At 37.4% G+C, this 27,729-nt stretch overlaps 1 protein-coding gene across 3 annotated transcripts in view; it reads right to left on the reverse strand.

Moving 5' to 3' along the window:
• Nucleotides 1–15,297, reverse strand: part of KLHDC10 (kelch domain containing 10) — a 59,151-nt gene extending 43,854 nt beyond the window's left edge. For 2 of the 3 annotated variants that reach the window (XM_036863289.1, XM_036863288.1), the window contains exon 1: nt 14,883–15,160. In XM_036863289.1, the coding sequence (XP_036719184.1) occupies nt 14,883–15,057 (175 nt within the window). In that variant the 5' untranslated portion in view covers nt 15,058–15,160. Of the gene's footprint in view, nt 1–14,882 lie in introns of all 3 variants that reach the window. The other variant, XM_036863287.1, reaches the window with a different exon arrangement.
• Nucleotides 15,298–27,729: the final 12,432 nt, after the last annotated feature.

Below are 27,729 nucleotides of genomic sequence, written 5' to 3' on the forward strand. Positions count from 1 at the left end.
GGTAAAAAGGGAAACAACTTTTTCAAAAAGCACCATTCAACTCCAATGACTATCTACCTCATTTTTTTTTTGGCTTAATTACTTCTAATTTCACTATCTAGTCTTATAGACAAACTCAATGATCACACTTTAGATAAAGCTTGGAGCAAATTCACTGACAGTATAGCATATATAAAAAGGAAGAGTATTAGATCGAGCTGAATTCTAAATGCAACAGGAAGCCACTAAGGATTCTGATCCTGGAAGCAATAATCATAGTTATGCTTTGGGAAGATTAATCTTCTTTCAGTATATAGAATGAAATAGGAAGACTGAGAATGACAAAAACATTACAGGTTTCCCGTTATCCTAAAGTAGAGTGTTCCTAATGAAACCTTTCCTAAGTCGAAATGGTGTAATGCGCAGAAGCAATTACCTTAATTACCTTTGTGCTAACCGATGCACAAAATAAACCCTGAAAAAGCACAGATGCTCGCAGACACAGTGCAAAGCTATACGGCTTGATGCTGAGATGATGAGTAGTTCCCAGGCAAGGAGCTTGGCAAGGCCACTCATGCTGCTTGGGGTGCGCCCTGCCTCTATAACAGCTAGCTGCAAAACAAACGCTGAACCAATTTTTGCTTTTCACCTTTTTTTATAAAAGTGAAAATCCTCTTCAGATTTCTTTCAGTTAGTGAAAACAGATACCTTCTTAAAAATGAAGTGGCGTAAAGCAAACTTTGTAAAGCAGGGGATACCTGTATTATATTAATAATTTGAGGCAGTGAAGGCCTGAATTACAGCAGAACTGGGAAGGACAGGCAACAGAGACGAGGCCAGCACAGTGGTTAAAAGCATGGACTTTGGAACCACACTGCTGTATCCAAATCCTGTATCCAAATCCTGGCTCTGTCCCTTGCTAGCTATATGGCCTTGGACAATGTCTTATCCTCTGGGCCTCAGCTTCTTTCTCTATGAAAAGGGGACGATAACATTACCTACTCCTCATTAGGTTATGAATAAATGTTTATAAAATGCTTAGCTAAGAATATTATTTGGGGATAAAACACAAGGACTTAAAGACTAGCTGGATGGGAAAGCTGAGTAAGATAAAGAGAGTCCACCATTTTAGAACCTTATCTTACTCAAGTTCTCAGGCACATCTGACAAGGTGAGCTCTCCCTCCTTGAAACAATTTCTTCTCTTGGCCTTTGTGAAACCAAGCAGCCCTGCTTTTCCTCCTATTTTACTGACCTTCCTCACTTGCTTCTCCTTTCCTTCTCACCTTCAAGAGTTATAGTCTTCTGCCGCTATTTCTATTTAATCTTTCTTGGTGATCTCACCTAATTCAGTGACTTTAAATACCATCTGTATGCTAAGAATTCCAAACTTTATATCCTGAGCCTCCACCTCTCCCTTGAGTTTGATTTATATATGAAGACTGCCTCCCTATATCCTCTACTTGGAGGTCAAACAGGCATCTCAAGCTTAACACAGCCAAAACAGAACTCTTGATTGACCCCTCACAATCCTGCTTCTCTCAGTCTGCTCCATCACATTTAATGACACCATCATCCATCAAGTTGCTCAAGACAAAAACTTTGGAGTCATCCTGATTCCTCTCTTTCCTTCATATTTCACAGTAAATCCTGTTAATGCTACTTTCAAAATATATCTCATACTCCATGACTTCTCACCACCTATACCACTGTACCCTACTCCAAACCACCATCATCTTTTTAGGAGACTACTGCAATACTTTTCTAAATGGCCTTGATGCTTCACTTTTACCAATTCCCACAATCCATTCTCCACCCGGCAATTAGAGAGAGCTTTAAAACATGTAAATCACATCACATCACATACTCCCCTGCTTAAAACTGTCCAATAGCTCCCCTTCTTAGAATAAAGAAAGGTCACAAATTCAGTTTTAGACATGATAAACTTGAGGGGTAAAAGCCATATAAGTGGAGACATGGAGAAAGCAAGTATTTGGCCCTCAAGAGAGATTTGGGCAGAAGTTACAAAGTGGCCTTGCTTATTAGCATATGAATGAAAAATGAAAACCATGGATTTGGAAGAGAATACCTAAAATAAGTGGAAAAAGAAGGGCAGAGGCAAGGGACCAAGACTTGAGAACTCCAATAACTTAAAGCTCTGGTAACAGAAGAAGGATCAACAAAGAAGACTAAGTATGAGAGGCCAGACACATAAAAAGAAAACCAGACCTGATGCCAAGGAAGCCAAGGAAAAAGGACGTTTCAAAATGAAGAGAGATCAGGTAAGATGGAGACTGAAAATCAACCACTTGATTTGACAATACATAAGTCATCTGCGACTTTAGCAAGAGCTACTTCAAAGACAATGAGGAGATATGGCAACGAAGACAGCAACTCTAGTCAATGCTTTCACGAACTTGATTATGAAAGAAAAGGGAGAGACCAGAGATATAAAGCTTGAGCAAGCTCAAATGCTATAGGGATGATTTAATGGAGAGAATGAGGTTGAAGACACAGATAAGTGACAAAAATGTAAATTTTCTGAAAAGGCAGGAAGGGATGGAATCAAGGCACAGATGGAAGGATGCAACAACTATTTCTGATAATACTAAACATAAAATTGTACTTGGAAAAAAAGTATTTGGAAAAACCACACAAAAATTGTACGTGCTAAATTCCTAGGTTAAAAAAGTGTATTTAGACTTATGTAATGTAAAATAATCTAAACTCAACTCTTTTGCATGAATAACTATAGACACTGAGAATTACTAACTCATTCAATAAACATTTAGTAAAAGTCTGCTATAAGCGGGGCAGTGTTCTAGTCTCTGTGGAAGGTGACAGAGAATAAGACATTATTTTTGTCTTTAAGAAACCCATTGTTAGTAAGCAGATAAGTGTGAAAACAAATACTTGCAATTCAGTGTAATTACTGTGATCCTTTGTAAACAGAAAGGAAGGTGGTGACACAAAGAAGAGGCACAATAGCATGGACTGTGAAGTCTAACAGACTGGGTCTGAATCCTAACTCTGACATCTATTAGCTGTATAAACTTTGTGCAAGTTCTGTAGCTTCTCTCTAAGCCTCAGTTCCTCATCACAGAAGGGGATGAGAAAGTTAATTACCTCACAAAGTTATGAGGATTAAATAAATTAATACCTGCAAAACACCTTGAACAGAGGCAGACACACAGTAACTACTCAGTACAAGTAACTTATTTGTATCAAAAGAGAGAATAGAAAAAAAGCTGTATAAAGTATACTCGGGTGGGTCTTAGAAGACAGTAGGAGAGTGGCAATCTAGGAAGAAAAACTGTTATGTGCAGAATCATGACACAGTGTGGTACTGCAGGAAACTGCAACTTAAAAAAAAAAATCTCTCCCAACCTAACTTCTTCCAAGAATTTAAGGCAACTAACGGCAAATAGATCTATAGCTGAAATATAAAATGAAAGACATAAATGGCGAGGCTGGAGAGGTAGAACAGGACAGACAGAAAAGTTAGAGTAAAGAGGAAAAACTGACACGACTTTATGACCAATTGGATAAGGGGTGAACAAAAGAAAGGAATCTAATGTGATTCTCAGATTTCTGGCTTGATTCACTAAACTGATGAGGTAGCCATTAAATTAGAATTAGGAGCATAAAGGGAAGAACAGGTTCGGCAGGAAAGATAATGAAATTGTTTTCAGACATGCTGAATTTAAGGCACTCATCAGTCACTTGGGTGGCAATGGCAAACAGGCTAGGAAAAGAGGTCTGGATTGGAGACAGATTTGGATGTTGTCAGGATAGTAATATCACCCAGGGGAAAACATAAGAATAAGGAGGGAAACAAACAAACTAACATATACTCTTGGATATCAATACTAAGGGGCAGATAAAGAAAAACTAATGAGAAATTCAAGCGATTAAAAAGGATAACAAAGAGCTCTTTAGTAACTAAGAGCTCTTTAGGAATACAGACTGTGTCTAGTTATGTATTCCCATGCTTTAGTACGGGAGGTAGTCAAAATCAAAATCTAGAGAAACTGGGTAGGATGAAGACTAAGAGATACTAATGGATTAAGGTAAGTTATTACCTTACCAAGAGCACTTGAGTAGAATGATGGAGGTAGAAGTGAGACTGCAATAGACTGAAGAGGAAAAAAAGAAATTAAACAACAGAGTCTATTCTTTCTGAAAGCTTGGCTGTGAAGGAAAGAAGTAAAATAGCACATCAGCTAGAAAAAAGCCTAAAAGGTTATTAATATGATAAATTGAGAAGAAACAGATTCTACTTGATAAAATAACAGAAAACATAAATAAGTGTTTATGAGTAAAACATTTAAATATAGAACAGCTTTAGGAGAATCCCAAGTTGCTACTAGTAATATGTACTTACTTATATTGTATTAAATAAAACATAATTCACTGATAAAGAACTAAAAGGAAAGCAAAATATCAAAATGTTGACACAGTTGTCTTTATGTGGAATTACTATAGATGATTTTCCCCTTGTTTCAAGTTTTCAATATTTTCCAAATTTTAATAATGAGCTTGTATTCCTTTTTTTAAATCAAAGTATAGTTGATATACAATACTATATATTTTACAGATATACAATATAGTGATTCACAATTTTTAAAGATTATACTCCATTTATAATTATTATAAAATATCTGCTATATTCCCCATGTTGTACTATATATCCTTGTAGCTTATTTTCTACCTAATAGTTTCTTAATCTCCTACCCCTATGTTGCCCCTCCCCACTTCCTTCTCCTCACTGGTACCCACTAGTTTGTTCTCTGTATCTGTGTCTGCTTCTTTTTTTGCTTTATTCACTAGTTTGAGGTGTTTTTTTAGATTCCACATATAAGTGATATCATACAGTATTTGCCTTTCTCTGTCTGACTTATTTCACCTAGCACAGTGCCCTCCAAGTCCATCCATGTTGCTGCAAATGGCCAAATTTCATTCTTTTTTATGGCTGAGTAGTAATCCATTGTATATATAAGCCACAACTTCTTTATCCATTCATCTGTTGATGGACACTTGGGTTGTTTCCTTATCTTGGGTATTGTAAATAGTGCTGCTATGAGAGCTTGTATTCCTTTTATAGTGGTGGTGGTAGGAGGTGGAAGACAATAAGCTTTACCAAAATTAATGATACTTCAGGGGCAGAAAAGACTTAAGTGATTCTAACTTGAGGAAGATAGATAATAGAGAAAGATGAAATATTAGCAGGCAGAGAGCAGAAAAGAAATGGAAGGAAAAAAATAAAACCAATGCAGAAATGAAATCTTCATTGTAAGTAGCACAAAGGAGTACAGACACTGCTGAAAACACAGTAAAGGACCTGGACAACAGAACTGAGAAAGGCAAGCAAGATATAACCTAAATGGGAAGGAAATCCAAAAAAGAGGGGATATATGTATAAGTATAGCCAATTCTCTTTGCTGTACAGTAGAAACTAACACAACATTGTAAAACAACTATACTCCAATAAAAAATTTTTTTTAAAATACTGTTTTCACCCCCCCCCAAAAAAAGATATAAACAAACTCTGAAAACCATAAAACATTGTTGAAAGAATTAAAGAAGATCCAAATAAATGGAAAAACATCCCATGTTCAGGGATTAAAGGACTTAACATTATTAAGATGGTGGTATCTCCAAACTGATGTACAGATTCAACACAATCCCTATGAGAACCCCAGCTGAGTTCTTCATACAAATTGACAAGCTGATTCTCAAATTTATATGGAACTGCAAGGGACCCAAAATAGCCAAAACAAACCTGAAAAAGAATAAAGTAGCAGAGGGACTTCCCTGGTGGCGCAGTGGATAAGACTCTGCGCTCCCAATGCAGGGGGCTGGGGTTCAATCCCTGGTCAGGGAACTAGATCCCACATGCATGCTGCAACTAAGAATTCACATGCCACAACTAAGGAGCCAGCGAGCCGCAACTAAGGAGCCAGCGAGCCGCAACTAAGCCCCGGTGCAACCAAATAAAAAATAAATAAATATTAAAAAAAAAAAAGAATAAAGTAGGAGAACTCACACTTTCTGGTTTCAAAACTTTTTCCAAAGCAACAGTAACAGAGGCAGTGTGGTACTGGCACATGGACAGATATTATAGATTAATGGAATCAAGAATCCAGAAATAAACTTATACATGTTTAAAGTCAACTGATTTTCAACAAGAATGCCAAGACCATTCAATGGGGGAAAGAACAGTCTTTTCAACAATGGTGCTGGCACACAGGACAGTCAGTTAAGATAACCTTTACCACAAACCAAACATAAAAACTAACTCAAAATGAATCAAAACATAAATGTTAGAGCAAAACTTTAAAACTCTTAGAAAAAAACACAGGGGTGAGTTCTTCATGACCCTGGATTTGGCAAAGGATTCTTAGATATGACACCAAAAGCAAGAGCAACAAAAGAAAAAAAATAAGATAAATTGGACTTCATCAAAGTTTAAAACTTTTATGCTTCAAAGAACACAATTAAGAAAGTGAAAAGACAACCACAGAACAGGAAATATATTTGCAAATCATATATCTGACAAGGGACTTGTACCTAAAATATACAAAGAGCTCTTACAATTCAATTATTATTGTCTTTATTAAGACAAATAATCCAATTAAAAATTAAGCAAAGGATCTAATAGACATTTCCCAAAGAAGACACACTATTAGTCAACAAGCACATGAAAAGATACTCAATGTCAATCATACCTCAAAAAAAAAAAAAAAAAACCAGAAAGAAAGGAAGAAAGCAGGAAAGGAAAGAAAAGAAAAAGAAAAAGTGCTTGACATCATTAGACATCAGGGAAATGCAAATCAAAAACTACAATGGGATGCCACTTCATTCCCACTAGGATGACTGAAATCAAAAAGTCAGATAACAAGTGTTGACAAGGATGTGAAGAAACTGGAACCCTCTTATACCACTGGTAGGAATGTAAAATTCCAGCCACTTTGGAAAACAGTTTGACAGTCCCTGAAATGATTAAACATAGAGCACAGAGTTACGAAATGACCCAACAATTCTATACCTCGGTATATACCTAAGAGAAAGGAAAATGTATGTCCACAGACAGATCTGTACACAAATGTTTACAGCAGCATTATTCATAATAGACAAAAAGCGAAAACAACTATATTTCCATCAACGGATAAACAAAATGTGGTATATATCCATACAATGGAATATTATTTAACCAGAAAAAGGAATGAAGTACTGATACCTGCATCAAATGAATAAACTTGGAAAATAGTATGGAAAGGGAAAGAAGGCAGTCACAAAAGACTCTATGATTCCATTTATATGAAAAAGTCCCTAATAGGGAAATCTATACAGACAGTAGATTATGGTTGCTTAGAGCTGGGATAGTGGGTAGGGGAGGATGGGAATAGGAGGATAAGGAAGTGACAGCTTAAAGGACATGGGGCTTCTTCTTGAAGTGATGAAAATGTTCTAAAATTGACTGTGGTAATAATTCCACAAATCTGAATATACTAAAACCCACTGAACTGAACACTTTAAATGGTGAATTGTATAGTATGTGAAGTGTATCTCAATAAAGCTACTAAAACCACAGGAATGGAAATGTTAAAGTTTAAAAGGATTAACCACTATTGTGCCAAAGAAAATAAATAAATAATTGAACTGCAAAATATTTAGAAAATAACTACAAGAAGCCTACAACCTATAAGACACAACTCAAGTAGTATTCAGAAGAAAACTCATAATTTAAACACTTAGAAAGAATGAAAAGAACATTAAGCATCTAACATAAGAAGAGAGAAAACCAACCACAAAATAAACCAAAGGAAACCTAAAGGAAGGATTTAAAACATGAAAGAAAAAATTAATAAGTAAGAAAAAAGAGAAAAATAATAGAACTAATTTTTTTAAAAATCCAAGAGTGGGCTTCCCTGGTGGCACAGTGGTTAAGAATCCGCCTGCCAATGCAGGAGACACGGGTTCGAGCCCCTGTCTGGGAAGATCCCACATGCCATGGAGCAACTAAGCCCGTGCACCACAACTACTGAGCCTGCGCTCTAGAGCTCGCAAGCCACAACTACTGAGCCCGCAAGCCACAGCTACTGAAGCCTGCACGCCTAAAGCCCGTGCTCTGCGACAAGAGAAGCCCCTGCAATGAGAAGCCCGTGCACCACAACCAAGAGTAGCCCCCGCTCACCGCAACTAGAGAAAGCCCGTGCACAGCAACGAAGACCCAACACAGCCAAAAGTAAATAAATAAATAAATAAATAAATTTATTAAAAAAAAAAAATCCAAGAGCTGGTTCTAAACACAAACAAACAAACAAAAAAAAGGGCAAGGCCTCACATGTACAAAATAAGAAGTGATAATGAGTAAAGTGATAATGTAGTCACAGACACAGGAAATTTTTTTTTTAATCATTAAAGAGTATCTTGCTCACTTCACACAAATGATTTTGAAAACTTAGATGAAACGGATTATTTTCTAGGATGATATAAGTTAGCAAATCTTCCTCTCAAAGATATAAATTATAAGCAGTCGAATTATCATAGAAGTAAAGAGATAATTGTCAAAGAGCTATTCTCCCCCCAAAATACTCAAGGTCCAAGTAATTTCACAGGCAATTCAACCAAATCTTTAACTTCAATGCCATTTAACTGGACAGGGAAAGAAAAAGAAAAAAGCATAGAAAAATAAAGAAAAGTTTGAAATTATTTTTATGAAAGTGGCATAATCTAACAAAGATAAAATACATAAAAGAAAACTACAAAGCAATTTAGTTTAAGAAGAATGATGCAAAATTTCTAGATAAAGTTTAGCAAATAGAACCCAACAGCACGTTTTAAAATAATAATACATAATAACAAAGTGAACTGATTCAGGAAAGCAAGGATGGTCCAGTAATAGTAAATCTATTAGTACAATTCACCACAATAGTAACCAAAGGAAAAAAATTACATAATTCCCACAGAGGCTAAATTTCACTTCCATATTTTAAAAAATCTTAATAAAATGGTAAGAGCTGACTACTTTAACATAATATGTGTACTTCAACCTAAAGTCAGGTCTAATCTTAATAGGAAAGCACTAAAAAAAACTCGAATTGATGTCAGGAATAAGGCAAAGATCCACTACTATCTTATCGTTTAATATTTTTGGAAAGTACTAGCCAAATCAATTTGACAAAAGAAAGAAATAAGTATAAAAACTGGAAAGGAGGAGATAAAATTATCTTTACTTGGTAATGATATGATTATTTAACTGCAAAACCCTAGAAAAACAACTGGGAAACCATTACAGATAGTATGAGAATTCCAAAGGTGGCCAGGTACAAAATTAATACTCAGAAATTAATAGCACTACCATATTCAAACAACAAGATAAAAGATATAATAGCAATAGAAACCCCATTTACAATAGCAACAAAAAAGATAAAACACCAGGAATAAACATAAAAGAAATGTGAAAGGTCTACATGAAAAAAACTTTAAAATGTTATGAGGGCTACAAAAGAACTCTTGAACAACAAGAAATGAATGTACACCCTGTTCCTGAACAGCAGACTGAACCTCAAAAAGATATCAATGATCTCTAAATCAATCTACAAATATAATGCAGTATCAATAAAAATACCAAAAGATGGGGAAGGGGAGCTCGATAAACTAATTCTAAGTTTTACAGAACAAGCAAAGAATATTCAGGAAAACTCCAAGAAGTAGAATGAGAGAGGACTATAATCAAAGAATGGGGTCACTAGGTATAAATAGGTAAACTGATCAATGAAACACAATAAAAAGTCCAGTAAGAATGCCAAATTATAAGTAGGAAGTAAGCACACCTATAGATAATATTTCAATACTGTGATAACTGGGTAGCCACCTAGAAGAATAATAAATTCCTACCTGAATACTTTACATAACTTAAATTTTGTATGAATAACTTAACTTAAAAATAAATGGGGCTTCCCTGGTGGCGCAGTGGTTAGGAATCCACCTGCCAATGCAGGGGACACAGGTTCGTGCCCCGGTCCGGGAAGATCCCACATGCCGCGGAGCAGCTGGGCCCGTGATCCACAACTACTGAGCCTGCGCGTCTGGAGCCTGTGCTCCGCAGCGGGAGAGGCCGCGATAGTGAGAGGCCCGCGCACCGCGATGAAGAGTGGCCCCCACTTGCCGCAACTGGAGAAAGCCCTCGCACAGAAACGAAGACCCAACACAGCCATAAATAAATAAATAAATAAATAAATAAATTTTTAAAAATAAATAAATAAATAAATGATAGGGCTTCCCTGATGGCGCAGTGGTTGAGAATCTGCCTGCCAATGCAGGGGACACGGGTTCAAGCCCTGGTCTGGGAAGATCCCACATGCCGCAGAGCGACTAGACCCGTGAGCCACAATTGCTGGAGCCTGTGCTCCGCAACAAGAGAGGCCGCGACAGAGAGAGGCCCGCGCACCGCGATGAAGAGTGGTCCCCGCTTGCCACAACTAGAGAAAGCCCTCGTGCAGAAACGAAGACCCAACACAGCCATAAATAAATAATTAATTTTTTTAAAAAAAGATAAAATTACCAGGAAAAACACAAGAATTTTAATTTTAATTAGAAATAATATTGAAATAGGAAAGGCCTTTCTTATGACAAAAAAACCTAAAATCCAAAAAAAGATTAATAATTACAACTACAAAAAAACTTTAATTTCTGCTGAAAAAATATACCATAAACAAGGTTAAAAGCTAAATGAAACTGTGACAAATATCTGCAGCACATAACCAAGGCAACTAATTTCCGTAAAACAGAGCTCCTATAAACAATTAAACATCCCAGTAGAAAAATGAACAAAAAATATAACCAGATGAATAAGAATGATAAACAGATGTTTTAAATAAAGGAAACAAATATGGCTGTATGGTTCTTATACCTATTGAAAAGATGAAGAAAAATATACCTTTTAAATTGGCAATGTAAAAAAAGTTTAATAACCCACTCCGTTACCAAAGGTATGGAAAGCCAGAACTCCAGCACCAGTAGTGGAACACAAACTGGTACAACATCTATGAAGAGCAATTTGACAATATCTATCAAAATTTAAATAGCACATATCCTTTGACCCACCAATTGTATGTCTAGCAATTTACTCTAAAGGGATATTAACTGTATCATCCTTTGCTTTAGCAAGACTGTAAACGTTTTAAATGCCCATCCAAACAAAGAAATGCTACCATTTTTCTCCCCTCCTACACACACACACACACACACACACACACACACACCTTTCTGAAAGATACACAAGAAATTAGTTGCTTCTAGGGAAGGAAGCCAATTAGCTTGGGTCAAAGGAAGAAGGAAAATCTGCCTTTTACCATTTGTACCATTTGTATCTTATATCATAAACATATATCACATTGAAAATTTTTAAGATTTTCAGTATTATTTTTACCCAGCTTTACCAATTGTTATATTTTCCCTCCTCTTTGTCAGTTTTCCAGTTCCTACATTAGCAACAGTGTTTAACTGTTTCCCCAAGCAACACATGGCATTTACTCAAATTCACACAGTTAAATCACAATAGTAATGTGGGTTCATTGTCCCCATGATCTCCTTGCCCCTGAGCTCTACACCTGCATACTTATTCTACAGAGAGCACTGTCCCTGTTCTTTACTGCGTATACAGAGATTATGAGTTAGGAGAAATCCAGGACTAAGAAGCTACGAATTTCTTGGCCTATGGGGCAAACATTTAATCACTATTGTATTTTAGGAGACAGAAAAAAGGTAAGAAGCTGCTCAAACAAGGTTTCACGAAACATTACTTGTGCTGCCACCATGGATGCAGAGTCTAGTCCACTATTTTTATGTTTAAGAAATTGATTGTATCCATTTTTCCAGAGTCAATGGGGCTACAGGGAATTGAACCACACTAACCAATCACATTCACAAGAACTTAACTGCTTACACATAATGCCAATGTATTAATTTAGAATTTAAGAATATATATGTATGTGTATGTATACATGTATATATACATATATATTTGATGCATATGTGTATATATATAAAGAGTAGCAAATCATGCATATCAAGGAATCACACACAAATGGTAATATATGCCCAAGGAGAGCCACATGATAGCATGAGTGTGTATAGGGAGGAGAACAAATAGAAGGTCAGAGAAGACTTCCCTGAAAAACACAGTGTGATCAAGTTGAGATCCAATGGGAAATAAGTTTAAAAAAAGAACAGAAGGAGTAAGAGGGTTGCTGGATGATGGAATAGTAAGTACAATGGCACTGTGGCAGAAGGGAGCATGATCTAAGGAGGTAGAAAAAGATCAAAGAGCAAGACAACAAGATGTAGGGTTATCTGGAGAGCTAGAGAGGGGCCAGACCATGCGGTGGCTTTTAGGCCATGTTAAGGATTTTTGCCTCATCTTAAGAGCGATGAAAAGCTAGTAAAGGGTTGTAAGCTGAGATGAGAACAGACTTGTGCTTGCAAAAGATTAGTGTGCTGTACAAACTGGAGGGCAAGAGTAGAAGCAGGAAGACTGCTTAGAAAGCTGGTGCAGGAGACCTAAATCAGGGATGATGGCAGCAGGGACTGGAGTTATGGCACAAATAAAATAAATAGGACTTGGTGATTGATTACACCTGAAATGCAAGGAAGAGGAAACCCTTAAGGAGGATGCCCAAGTTTCAGGTTTGTATAACTGCAGGAATAAAGATGCTATCCCTGAAAGAGAGAACACTCCAAGACCAGGTTGTTTTGATTTTGTTGTTTTGTTTCTTTGGAGGCTAGAGAGAGGGTAGATAGGCAAAAAAGTAAGAAAGGGTTCTGAGTGCCCAGTATCTGAAAATCTTGCTAGAGAAGGATGAAAAATGGAAAATGGGATTAGAATTCAAAGGTGGGAGAAAGTTAGCTCAAAAACTTATTATTTTTTAACCTCCATGGTCAGCCATAAAACAGGCCTAGAGATTTCTACCCCTCCCCATCACCTAAAATCTTTTTAAACATATCAAAATAAAATCTTTCAGTCAAGGGGAGAGGCAAGGCTTAAAATGCAATACTTGTAAAAATAAAGAATTGGTGTGAAAGAATTTCAAAGTATATACTGAAATATCAGATGTTCTTAATTCTGAGAGTGAAGAGAAGACAGAGGTTTCCTACTTGGGGAAGGAAGGATTAAGTGCCAGTCAAGGAGAAAAGAAAGGAGAAAAGAAAGCAGAAAAGAAGAGCTGATGGCCCCACTGCATGAATTTTCACAGTTTAAACACATTTATCTTTACCTCTGGACAAATGGGTGTTCTTGGCCTTGTGTGCTAAGAGAATGCAGAAATAGCTCCACACCTAACCCCCTTTTCAGAAATTATGGCCTCCACTGCCATCAGGTGGTGGCAGTGAGGAAGTGCACCAACCAGTTTCTTCGAGCCTGGGAATGCCTATATGAAGCCTATGGTATAATTAATCTAAGATCAAAGACCTAAGATTGCAGTAGAGGACAAACTAGTTATAGTCTTTGGTAACAGATTTATCTTCTAACCTGTCAATACACAAAAATGAAATATTTTGCTATTAATTTGGGGTAAGAAAAAAAGATTTCTCCTTTTTTTCTTTTTCATGTTAAAGAGCATATATTTAGCAATTTTAAGAATACCCAGTTTGATACTATCATCTCAAACCCAACTTTTGGTGTATTATATATTTGACTAAAACTGCTTCACTGTTAATTTTAATGGCGCATATAAATGAATTCATGTGCATTTCTAGCATACATCAATAACCTTATCACAAACACAAGCAATTGTCTCATTGAATATGCAAAATTCCCTTTATCTTCAAATTAATCAAATAATTTCTGACTACTTAGAAGTACAAGGCATGGTAGTAAACACAATTCAAAAACCCTCATATTCTCAAAACTCATCAGCTAAACAAATATATCACTGATAAAATCAACTTCAATCTTATTCACAAAAAACATGGTGAAAGATTAACACACATTCTTGATAGTTCTTGTCATGGTAAAAATAAGCTTGCCCAATATAATATTTGACATTCTGGGCAGTACACCTTCATTCTACTATACTGAATATTCACTTACAAATGTAGTTCTTTAAATTTGCTGCACACACACATCGATTTGATTTGTCTGTCTTTCAAGGCATCTGAACACAAGGACACAAGGATAGGAAATTGTAGGCAAAAACGTGAAATTATCACATTGGGTACATTTTTCCAGTTCTCAATCAGCTGTTTTCATATGGTAGACACAGCATAATTTTGTCACTGAGTATATTCCTGATCTTCATTTTCTCCCGTTAAAATCCATACACACTATCTATTCTGTCTCTGTACCTTCCAGAATATTAATAATTCAACTAGTTTTCCCTAATTCTCTTGGTTCTGCTTCCCACCCACCTCCCACCCACCCCACTTCCTCCTCCTTTCTTGTTTCAGAATGCCTAACTCTTACACACTAGAGGTGGTTTTTTTACAAAAATCACTCTTTGGGATGCTCTTCCCTTTTCTCTCCTTAAAAATAATTTCCCACAGCTAGGCGCCAATGTCTTTCTTTTACAAGATCAAACTGCGGAAGAGGACGAGACTGGGAACCGAGTAAGCGAACATTTGAGAATGTCAATGAGACAGCGGCCTCTCCTTTGAAAAGAAAACACAACTCTCAGCACAGAGCTTTCAACAGAGCAAAAATACTTTTTTTTTCCCGCTGTTCTCCTGTTCCCTCCCCAACCTCAAAGACACCTTTCCTTTTCTCTAAGCCCCAGTCGCTTTGCTCTGCGTGGGGCCTGCCTTTCCTCCTCCCAAGGAAAAGAAAGACAGGGAGAAAAGAAAAGGTAGCAGTCACCTTCCCGCCGCGCCCGCGAGCTGTCAGGACCGTGCCCTACGACTCACCTGGCAGGTGCGGCCGCCCGGAGAGTTGCACGAAGCGGTTGAGCTGGCCGGTCCCCCGACCCCCGCTGCCCCCACTGCCCCCGCCAGCCCCGCTACCTCCGCCGCCGCCGCCGCCACCGCCTGCGGCGCCTCCTCCCCTCCGGCGGTTCCTGTCCCAGCCCTGGGCGGCCGACATGACCCGCTAACAACGGCTGCAATCCGGTCGCGGCAGCCCGTGGCCCGGCGGCACTACCCGAGCCTCCTTCCTGGGCTCCTCAAGAGACCCGGGAGACAGGGGAAGGGGGAGCGCCCGGTCTCACCAGCGGCCAATGACTGACGGACTTGGTGACAGAGAACCAATGGCCGGTCGCCTTCTTGGTAGGTGGAGGGAGGCGGGGAGAGACGTGGTAACCATAGCTATGGCTAAAAAAAAAAGTGGGGGGAGAGAAAGGCAGAAGCAGCCACTCATCACTCGCATCCACCGCGCTAAGCAAGCCCGCGTCGCGGTGACTCCTGCGGGATCAGGCGAGCCAATCGAAGGCCGAGTGAGAGAGGCCACGCCTGCAGAAAGAGTCCCAGTGGCGACTCCAGGCGTGTCAGGATTCAGGAACGGGACGCGCACATAATACAGATATTTTGAGGCAGTACTGTGTTCTGCCAGCTTTACAGGCTGAGATCCCTTTCCCACACTACACAAAGAGGTCTCTTCGAGGGGAAAGAAACAGGGGGCGGAGTCAAAGCTTAACTGTAAGAATGAGGTTTCATTTGTCTTGTCTTTCAGTCGACTGGCGGAACTCCTCCCTAATTCAATATAAGCCACGTCCCAAGCAAACAAACAGTTTTAAACCTGGTTAACAAACATGGGAAGATGTTCAAGCTCACCAGTAATCATAGAATACAAATTAAGACCCCAATGAGAAGCCGTTTCAGGCTTATTACGTTAGAAGGATTGTTAAAGTAACACCCAGCAGTGAATTAAGAGTCCCAAGAAAAATGTTCTTTCATAGATGACTGATGGCTATGTAAATGTTTTTGTTCAAATTCCTTTTTGCTCATAGAAAATTTGAATCAGCTGGAAGACAGGAACAGGTACGGAGGATCAAGATCAAAGAAAAATGTAGATGTACAGATCAGGAATTCCTATTGTTCCAAAATTAAACAGAAAATTTGGCTTTGAACTTACTGGGCACAGTGCAAAGTGGGAAAATAGATTGTTCACTGACGTTTATGAGTGGTAAGGGAAAACCATATTAATTCCTCAAGGGAAACAAAACTTTCCAAGATTCTTAGATCTGGTGGCTTTTTTTTTTTTTTCGTGACGTTTCATGTAGGAGAACCTTATGTGATGCAAAGAAAAAAGAAAATCTGCTGGAGCTGAGGATGCGTATCCTCTTGGTGCAAATTTCATGTCCCACTGGCCCCGCCTCCTTATTTTGCTACTTTCAGGCCCTGTGGGCAGGTATTTTACCCATGAAGCATTAGAAAGCACTGCTTACAAAAATGTTTGAGACCTGAAAAAAAAAGTCTATGGCTCTAAAATATGAAAATCAAAATTAATCAATATTAATTTTTATAAAGAAACTGCAGCATTGAGTAACCAAATAGTAGATGAAGAAAATTTTCTTTTTATAGGAGTATTCCAAGTAATAAATAATGAGTGATAGACTATCACCATTTTGCAACCTCTAATGAATTCAGAGATCAACCCACTGAGCATCAACCAGTGCTGTTATCACAAAAAGAAAGTTGAAACATACATGCCTCTAGAATGTAAACATGACTATGAAGTAGTCTTGTAGGAAAAAATTGAACCTGAATCCCATCAGAGTTCTATATCTAACCACCAATTTATAGGAAATATGGAGGACAGAGGAACATTAAAAAATACTACAGGGCTTCCCTGGTGGCGCAGTGGTTGAGAATCTGCCTGCCAATGCAGGGGACACGGGTTCGAGCCCTGGTCTGGGAAGATCCCACATGCCGCGGAGCAGCTGGGCCCGTGAGCCGCAGTTGCTGAGCCTGTGCGTCTGGAGCCTGTGCTCCGCAACAAGAGAGGCCGCGATAGTGAGAGGCCTGCGTACCACAGTGAAGAGTGGCCCCCGCTTGCCACAACTGGAGAAAGCCCTCGCACAGAAACGAAGACCCAACACAGCCATAAATAAATAAAAATTAAAAAAAAAAATTTTTAAAAAACTGCTACAGAGATGCAGAAGCAAAATCCAGACTATTGATATTCTACAGGATAAACAAGCAAATTTCTTCAACAAAAATTCCAGAGGAAAAAGATTTGAAGGGAAATAAAATCTATAGATTAAAAAGAGACTTGTGATGATTGTATAACTCTGTGAATATATTAAAAATCTTGACTGGCATTGGTTGCACAACTTTGTTAACATATTAAAAACCACTGAATTGTACACTTGAAAAGGGAGAATTTTATGTTATGTGAATTATATCTCAAAAAAAATTTAAATAACATGGGAGGAGTGGATGGTGAGATAGATGAAACAACATTGACTTCATTTTAAATCAGTGAATTATATCTCAATAAAGCTGTTTTAAAAGAGAGCAACTTAAGAGGCATATCAATGAATTGCAGTAACATTCACCCTTTAGTAGCATTACCAAACCAAACTTGGGTCCACTCACCCATGCACAGTAAAGCCAAGGAAGGAATGTGCAGCGTTTACTGCAGGTGCCAAACAAGGAGTAGGGGCAGCTAATGCTCAAAAGACCTGAACTCCCAGATGGATTTTAGATAAGGGTTTTTAAAGGCAAGGTGAGGGAGAGTCACAGGGTGTGTGATCAGCTTGTGCATAATTCTCTGATTGGTTGATGGTGAGGTAACAGGGTGATGTCACAGGGGTTACCATCATCAGTCTTTAGGCTCCAGCCTGTCTGGGGGCTAAGTGTTCATGGTTATCATGCAGTTAGCTTCTTCCATCTGGTGGGGGTTTCAGTATCTGTAAAACAACTCAGGAATGCACATCAGACACTGTCGTCTATGTCCTTCAGGGAGGAACTAAAGGTTCTGTAACTATACTATATGGCTGATCTATTGTTTAAATTGTCACCAGTTCTCCTGGCCCAACTGCTATCTTTTGTTACATGTTCACATTCATCCAGACATTAACTCTTGAGCCAGCCTTTTGTGACTTAGGGGAGGCCTGAGAGACTAAAGCTTTTCTACAAACAAGCAGCAGGCAGAGGACATGGGGTGGGGGGGGGGGGTCTGTCCTGGGAAGACCCCTAGGGTGCAATAGTAAGCCTTATGTGAATACTGATTCATAAAAACTGGGGCAAAAAGCATTGATGAGACCACTAGAAATCTGAACCCTGAATATTTTATGACATTAAAGAATTGTTAATTTTTAGGTGGAATAATATTATTGTGGCTATGTTAACAAGAATCCTTTTCTTTTCGGGTTTTTTTTTTGGCCGTGCCACATGGCTTGTGGGATCTTAGTTCCCCGACCAGGGATTGAACCCCGGCCATGACAGTGAAAGCACCAAGTCCTAACCACTGGACCGCCAGGGAACTCCCCAAGAGTCCTTATCTTTTAGATATACATGCTGAAATACGTGTGGATAAAATTATATAAGTCACTTATTTGCTTCAAAATAATATAGGAACCAGAAATTCCACTCCTACGTGTATACCCAAGAGAAATGAAAACATACGTCCACACAAAGATGTGTACATTGCTGCTTATAGCAGTATTATTCACAACAGCCCAAAAGTAGAAAAAACCCAAATGTCCATGGACTGACGAATAAACAAAATATGGTATATCCATACATGGAATATTATTTGGCAATAAAATATGGAATATTATTTGGCAATTAAAAAGTGGAATACTGATACATGGATAAATGTTGAAAAATTATGCTACGTGAAGGAAGCCAATCACAAAAGACCATATATTATATGATTCTGTTTATTCAAAAATGTCCAGAATAGGCAAATCCATAGAGAAGGAGATTGGTGGTTGCCAAGAGCTGGGGGAGAGAAGAAGGAGTACAGGGATACTTTTTAGGGTGACGAAAATGTTCTGAAATTAGATAGTGGTGATGGTTACACAATTTTGTGAATATATTAAAAACCACTGAATTGTACACTTGGAAAAGTGAATTTTATGGTACATGAATTATATCTCATTAAAAACAATTTTTGATGACACAATCCTTATCAATCCTTTTGATAAGGAGGGAGAAGTGGATGGGGAGCTAGCCCACCTTTGTATATGTTAAAAATTCTTCATAATAAGAAGGAAAAAAATCTACAAAGATAAGATGATATTAACCAATCAACTGAAAACCATCTCATATAGTTACATAAATATATAACCAATTTAAATTCCAAGAACAAAATGAAAGATTTATTCTGAACTAAATTTAAAATTATTAAATTATTTTAAAAGCCTTTTAGGACTTCCCTGGTGGCTCAGTGGTTAAGAATCTGCCTGCCAATGCAGGGGACACGGGTTCGAGCCCTGGTCCAGGAAGATTCCACATGCTGCAGAGCAACTAAGTCCATGCTGCACAACTACTGAGCCTGCACTCTAGAGCCCGCAAGCCACAACTATTGAAGCCCACATGCCTAAAGGCCGTGCTCCACAACAAGAGAAGCCAACGCAATGAGAAGACTGCGCACCACAACGAAGAGTAGCCCCCGCTTGACGCAACTAGAGAAAGCCCTCGTGCAGCAATGAAGACCCAATGCAGCCAAAAATTAATTAATTAATTAATTAATTATTTTTTAAAAAGCCTTTTAAAAAGGTTACAGCTGATTTTTAATGTGGAGTGTGGGTACACTGATGGGTATCGACATGATTTGGAGAGGGGCCTTCAAAATAAGTGCATGCAGACAATATGTACCCACTAACATGATGTAATATGAAGTACACAATATCACCTATGAAGTAATTATGCCAAAAACATTAACTTGAATTAATGAAGATATAAGTGCTAATGTCCAGTTTATAGGAACTTTCAGGGGACAAAGGAACAAGTTAAATGGCATGTGAAATGATCTAACAAATCCAGAGGGACAGTCTCCATAATAGCTAGACTGATCTTGCCAATAAGTCAATGTCATGAAAAACAAAATGAAATAACACAGAAACAAAATGGGAGGGTGGTAACCCCTAATGACATAATAGATGTAAGCAATGATAATCAATGGCTGCTAGCACAGCAAAAAGAAACCAGCAGACATTAAGTTGATGAAGTATTCTTACCAAAAAAATAAAACCAGAATCTGAATAAAGTCAAAGTTTTAGCTCTAACTACCAGTTCACAGGAAATAAAAGGACAGAGAATATGTTAAATGATATCTTAGGGATGTAACCTGGAAAATATATAATGTGGAAAACTCTACAGAACAAATAGCCTGTTTTCTTCAACATTACATTTCAAGGAGAAGGAGGAAAAGGAAACCTACAGATTAATAGAGTTTTAAGAGACATATCAACCAAACGTAGTGTTTGAGCCTTTTTGCATTTTGATTAGAATAAACCAAATATTTTTTTTATTGGAGTATAGTTGCTTTATAATGTTGTGTTAGTTTCTGCTGTACAATGAAGTGTATCAGCTATATGTATACCTATATCCCCTTCCTCTTGGACCTCCCCACCCCACACCCCCCATCCCACCTATCTAGGTCGAAGCAGAGCACCGAGCTGAGCTTCCTGTGCTTTATAGCATGCCAAGTATTTTTTTAATGGGAAAATTTGACTGGACATTGGATTATATTCAGAAATCATTGTTAGATTTTTTTAGGTACTGTCGATTTTTTAAAGAGCTCTTATCTTTTGAAGAAGCAGACTGAAATATGTACAGGTAGAATGTTATGATGTCTAGGATTTGCTTCAAAATAACCCAGGAAGTTGGGCATGGGATACAGGATGAGAATGTAGATTAAACAAGGATGTCCATGAGTTGATGCTTAATGTTGCTAGGTGTTGGGTACTTGGCGTTCATTACACTATTATCTTCTTTTTTGAATATCTGAATTTTTCCCTCGTAGAAAGGTTTTTTAAAAAATAGTTCTTAAGGGAACTCCCTGGCCGTCCAGTGGTTAGGACTCGGGGCTTCTACTCCAGGGGGCACGGGGTCCATCCCTGGTTGGGGAAGTAAGATTCCGCATGCTGTGCCACGCGGCCAAAAAAAAAATTCTTAAAAGAACAATTTCAGATTAAAGGAAATTTACAACAGAATGTATGTGGTCCTCTTGAACAAATCAACCTTAAAAAAAATCGGGGGAAACAACTGGAAAAACTGGAATTTGGAAAGGGTATTAGAGGATATTAGGGTATTAATGTTATATTTGTTAGGTGTGATAGTTATATCATGGTTATATAAGAAAATCTACTTTTTAGACATGCATAATAAAATATTTAAAATATTTAAGAATGGACTATCATTACGCCTTGAGACAGCAGGACCATGTCTACCCTCCTGAGGCTTACCTACGAAGATAGCATGATAAGCAGTTAGAACTCGCAGTTGATACTAACTCAGAAAGCAAGTCATTTGGAATTAGCAAGAAGTCTGCATTGAGAATATTTTCCAGGAAATTCTGTTTTGTAAATGTTAAATACACACAGTGATTCAAACAAGTTTCCAATTGTTTTCCAAAAGAGATTCTGTAATTACAACATTTGATGTAGTGAGGAAGTAGAGGATTGGGGAAGTGGTGAAAAGCACTATTTATATTATGAAAGCTAGTTTTACTTATCATACTGGTGTCTTAAACTCAACACTGCACTGTGTAACCCAGTGACTCCCAATCCTGACTGCAATTTGGACTAACCTTAGGCCATCTTGGAAAATATTGATGTTCGGACTCTATTCAGACTAATTAGATCAGAATCTCTGGAGCACAGATGTTGGCCATACTTTTAAATTTCTCCAAATTATACTAATCTATAGCCAGAGTTGAGAAAACAAATGCAATCCTCTGAACCCCAGTTTTATCACATGCAAAATGAGAGTAATATCTTCTGTTTTAGCAACATCTGAGCGTTATTGTGAGAGACCAATGAAATAGGATATGTGAAAGTACATGGAAAAGTATAATGTTTCACCTAAATGTAAGGTCATAGTCTCACGTTAGCAATCAATGTATACAATCCTTTAAAAATGTTTACTTCTTGGACTGTTGGTTATTGTTGTAGATTAAATATAACCCAGGATCATATAAATTCCTTGGTGAATAGTCAGAGGTGACTAACTGCTCGTCATCAGCCCAGATCAAATGAGCATTGACATTTAGAAGCCCAAACTAATATCTTAGTTTACTTAATTACAAAAATTATAAGCATTACACATACAAGCATTACACACATATGCATCATACATATAGATGTCATAGAAACGCAAAGTACAAATTGTAGCTAAGGCCGCCGAAGGGAAAAAAGGAAGAGGGCTCCCATTTATTGGCCACCTTTTGTGAACTAGGTACTTTTATGTATATTATCACTATGGTATTTTTTGAAACATTAAGTCATGAAACTAGTTTAGTGGGTTATAATCAGTAACTTTTTTTTTTACCACTATAAGTCTAGTTATGATATGTCACCATTCAAAGATATTACAGTTATTGACTATATCCCCCACACTCTACATTCCATACTCATGACTGGTGACCAGAATTTCTTAAATGAAATACAGTGGAAAAAGAAGAATAAAAATATGAGCATGAGAAAAGGACCGAGAAGGTTTTGGATTTTTTTTTTTTAATATATTTATTTATTTATTTATTTTTGGCTGTGTTGGGTCTTCTTTGCTGTGCGCAGGCTTTCTGTAGTTGCGGTGAGCGGGGGCTACTCTTCGTTACGATGTGCGGGCTTCTCATTGCCGTGGCTTCTCTTGTTGTGGAGCACGGGCTCTACGAGTGCAGGCTTCAGTAGTTGTGGCACGTGGTTTCAGCAGTTGTGGCTTGCGGGCTCTAGAGCTCAGGCTCAGTATTTGTGGTGCACGGGCTTAGTTGCTCCACACATGTGGGATCTTCCCAGGCCAGGGCTCGAACCCGTGTCCCTTGCATTGGCAGGCAAATTCTTAACCACTGCGCCACCAGGGAAGCCCAGACCTGGGAGGTCTTAAAACATGTTGCCTATAGGTATTCAAGTTGGAAGGGCCTGCCAGGGAAGAATGGGTGGACTCTACCGCCCTTAAGCTCCCCTGTCATGATTCTCAGGCAGGTATTTGATCAACGGTAGAGCAGGCAACTAATATGTTTAGCATAGTTTTAGGTTCCCAGAAGCCCAGTAACATGAGCCCTGTTTCAGAAATGAATCTGCTAATTGTGAAGGCAACTCCTTGTCTTTCTCCTACCACTGCTTAAAACAAAACAAAACGAATTTCAAAGCTTTCATGTTTCTTTGTGTAGTCTGGACGTAAAGGCCTGAATTTGCTGTTGAGGTTTGGAAAAATGACCTTGGGCTTTGCAAAGGTGAAACTAAGATTTTATTCTGGAGTGGGGAAGGAATTAAACAATTCTGCTTGAGATGACATTGGAAAGGTAAGCCTCATCAAGGAGCTTAGATTGAATCCTAATGGAGCGAGAAGCCATTGAAGTCTTTAAGCAGAGAGGTGACATGATCAGATTTATGTTTTCAAAGATTACTCCAGTGAATTGGGTTGAGGATTTATCCTAGAGGCTGTCCACCACCACAGGTCCGCCTGCCTATAGGCAGCAGCCTCAGGGAAAAGACCTCTGATCCCAAATATCTTCTATCTGCTGCACTAAAGATCTATCAGGTCACATTATGCGTGTTTGCAAGCAATGTAACTACAGATTGGAATTCTTGTTTAGGCTATGATTTAAATGCAATACTGTTCTAGCACTAAGCTGTGCAGTCTTATAACCATCAATTATGAAGACAACGTTCTTGTAGTGGTGTTCTGTAACTGAAAGACTGAACAGAATTAAACTTTAGTTTATTGTTATTTAATGTTTAGTTTTTTACTTGACATCAGGAAAATGACATAATGTAATGCAGTAATATATTACTTTAGTTGTTGCAGGCTAATGAGAAGAGGACAAGGGCTGCCATATAACATATAAATGTGCACTCTTTTTTTTTTTTTTAAATGTGCACTCTTAAAAAATGAAGGACTGCATGACATCACAGAAGGCAACCCAAAAGCAAGTTTCACAGTGGTCTTAATGTTCCAAGTCCAATAAAAAGTAGAAGTTTATAAAGAAAATTGAATAAGGGTCAACCATTTTAAAAGTTATATGAATGAGTCATTTGAGTGTTTACTTATTTCCTTCAATAATCTAAAAGAAAGTCTGGGCTAAAACTAGACAATTTTTTCCAACATCTGCAATATTGAACCTGAAGTCCAGATATTATTTCTTGTTCCCAGTTCCAGAATAATTGGCTTATATACTCATTTAATGCAGACTTAAAAAACACTAACTTAACTACAAGGGAACGAGACAGTTTTATGAAGATATCAACTAACATCTCATTAAATTGACATTAGAGGAATGCTGTCTGGCATAGATTTGTGAAGTATTAAGTTGGATGATCCTGAACAAGTAAACAAAGCCTTGAAATTATTAATATCATTTTGTATTTTTGGTGTGACAGGCTTATGTGAACAAGCACTCTCTGCATGTGTTAATACCAGTGAAACTGAATTACGCAAGCAAATTAAATAGAGAACCTAAACTAGGACATATTTTTCTACTTTTCTCCAACGCTGGTGATTGTAGTTCGGCAAAGCAACATCATTCATCAGAGTAATGTTGTTAATGTGAACTGTTTTGAGTTTATGGCTATTTAATTTACAAGTGTATTCTGATTTTATGTTTTATAAGCACTATAAGCATAAGGAGCTTTAAATAATTTATGCATTTAAGTAACATTTTGATAAAAATAACTTGTCAACATTGAGGAGGGGACTTTTTCTCTGTTTGAAAGAGGATGAACAAAATTAAAACATGGAATGAACATTACTCAATTTTTTCAATTTAAATTTTTATTTTTTCCAGTTTTATTGAGATATAATTGGCATACAGCACTGTATAACTTTAAGGTGTACAGCATAATGATCTGACTGACATACATGGTGAAATGATTATCACAGTAAATTTAGTTAACATTCATCATCTCATATAGATACAAAAAAAGTTTTTTTCCTTGTAATGAGAACTCTTAGGATCCACTCTCTTAACAAGTTTCATATATACTAATGGCAGTGTTAACTATAGCTGTCATGTTGTATATTATCTATCCTTAGCACTTATTTATCTTATAACTGGAAGTTTGTACCTTTGACGACCTTCATCCAGTTTCCTCTCCCCCCCTAAGAACATTACTCAATTTTAAGAAATACTGTTCTACCAAATTCTCCTTCTTAAGTTAAACTGGGTTTGTTACCTGAAGCCAATAAAATCCTAATTAATACACTACCTCTAGAGTTGTGAGAAATAGATGCAAACCATAAAGTAAATGACAAATGTGAGATATTTACTACAGAAAGTAGATTCTTTTTTTTTTAACATCTTTATTGGAGTATAATTGCTTTACATTGTTGTGTTAGTTGCTGCTATATAACAAAGTGAATCAGCTATACACAAAGTAGATTCTTAAGAAATACTTTCTAATTGGTCACATGAGAGAGGCAAAATAAGATAATAATATATGAAGTTGTAATAGTCCTAAAATAGCTATACGGCTCAAGAGGTATATGGATAACTATACTGTTTGAATTAAACTTAAAATGTAAAAACAATAAATACAAACTTCTTGTATAATCTTCAATAAGTGGAAGAATATATGTAAAAAGTAAAACTCCCCCCTTCACCCTCCACTCAATCCTAGTCCCCACTCCAAAAGACTGTTAACAGTTTGAAGTCTATCCTTCAAGATGGTTTCTATGTACTGACATAAGCATGTGCGGACCCTTGAAGCTATTCTATCTTAGTTCGTTACAAAAATGGGACTGTACAATTTTTTCTTCTTATCTCATTTTCAGTATTTTCTATTTTTTCATAGCTCCTGCATGGCTTTTGTTCTTTTATACAATATGTCTTAGGTACAGTAAATACATTGGTATTCATTCTTTAACAGGTCATTCTTTTTTTAACCTGCAGCCATTTTTCTGTCCCCTTTGGTGGAAACAATAAGAGTGAAGGCCTCTTAGCCCCAAATCAGCACACTCTTTTGGAATGTAAGTTTATAAACACAGCAAAAACAAACAAAAAGGTGTTAAAGAAATCCAAGGACTCCAAACAAATTCAAGCAAAGTTAGAGTTGCCTTCAGCACCTGAACAATCTTTTGCTTCCAAAAAAAAAAAAAAAAAAAAGTAGGGGTTGGGAGGGGGAATTTCTCCAAATGAGAAATATAATTTGTCAAGGTCTCAGTGGATCTGGGAATACCTTTGTTGACTGCACTGCTTAGTAGGTTGAAAAAGCCCCACTGACTTTTCATCTCCCTGAGAGATTTGTTCACAGGACAATATTCTGGTTTCTCCATGTGAATTTCACTTAAATTGGGCGTTTTGAACCTCTTTCAGTCTGGTGATGCCTATGGATATTTTTTCAGAATAATGTTTTCAATGCATAAAACAAAATGTTTGACCAGGGAAACCAATTATACTAAAATGTAGCTATCAAAATATTAAAAGAATTAAATTTGTGATATAGTAATTCATGTGCCTCCCTATTAACATATTATGACAAGGTCAAATGGGAATCTAATAACTACTATAATTTAAAATAGGGCATAAACAATATTTCAAGGTATTTGCAGTAACTGTAATGGGATATGAAAATACCTGGATTTCTACTGGTGACAAAGTCACAGTACAGTTAATACCACTGTAGTTTGTTGCCTACATTTATAACTGATGGAAATGCTGAATTTCAGTTAGAGGACTTTTTAAAATAATAGTATTTTTTCCCTATCTATATTAGTTTCCTTGGTGTATTAGTTTGCTAAGTCTGCCATAACAAAATAACACATACTAGGTGACTTACACAACTGAAATTTATTTTCTCACAGTTCTGGAGGCTAGAAGTCTAATATCAAGATATCAACAGGATTGGTTCCTTCTGGAGGCTCTGAAGGAGAATCTGTTCTGAGCCCCTTTTCTAGATTCTGGTGGTTGCTGGCAATCCTTGGCATTCCTTGGCTTGCAGCGGCATCACTCCAAGCTCTGCCTCCATCACCATACGATGCTCTCTCCCTGTGTATCTCTGTGTCCAAATTTCCCACTTCTTATAAGGACACCAGTCATATTGGATTGAGGGCACACCCAAGTCTAGTATGACATCATCTTTACTTATTACGTCTGCAAAAATTCCATTTCCAAATAAGGTCACATTCAGAAGTTACAGGTGGACATATATTTTGGGGGCAGGGGGAACACTATTCAACCCAGTATACCATTCAAGTTCACAGACTCCCTAGCTTAAATGGAATCAGTACTAAGTCTGAAAGAGAGAAATGATGAAAAATGCTTATGATTACTGTGTTGGAGAGTGAAATTATGCAATTTTTTTCTTCTTATCTCTATTTTCAGAATGTTCTAGAATATGATTATATTACTTTTAGGAAAAAATTAATAAAGAAATGATTATGGTATTGATTCTAAGCACTGGCAACTTTTTAGATATTAATTTCTTTTTAATTTGACCTTGGATAATTTCACCAACATAAAGGCAAAGGGGTCTGGGCAGGTAAGCGGAGTCAGGCTCGTGGTTTTATACATCTGTGAAGTTGCAGATTGACCTGAAAAATCTCTCTCAAAGAAAAATGTAGAGTCATGTTTAATTCTTTTAGTATAAGAGGAACGTGATCAAAGTCTCCTAGACTTAAGGCATCCTTGGATAAACACAAACTACAATTG

This window comes from Balaenoptera musculus, chromosome 9 (genome assembly GCF_009873245.2).
Source record: "Balaenoptera musculus isolate JJ_BM4_2016_0621 chromosome 9, mBalMus1.pri.v3, whole genome shotgun sequence".
In the NCBI taxonomy this organism is placed as follows: domain Eukaryota; kingdom Metazoa; phylum Chordata; class Mammalia; order Artiodactyla; family Balaenopteridae; genus Balaenoptera; species Balaenoptera musculus.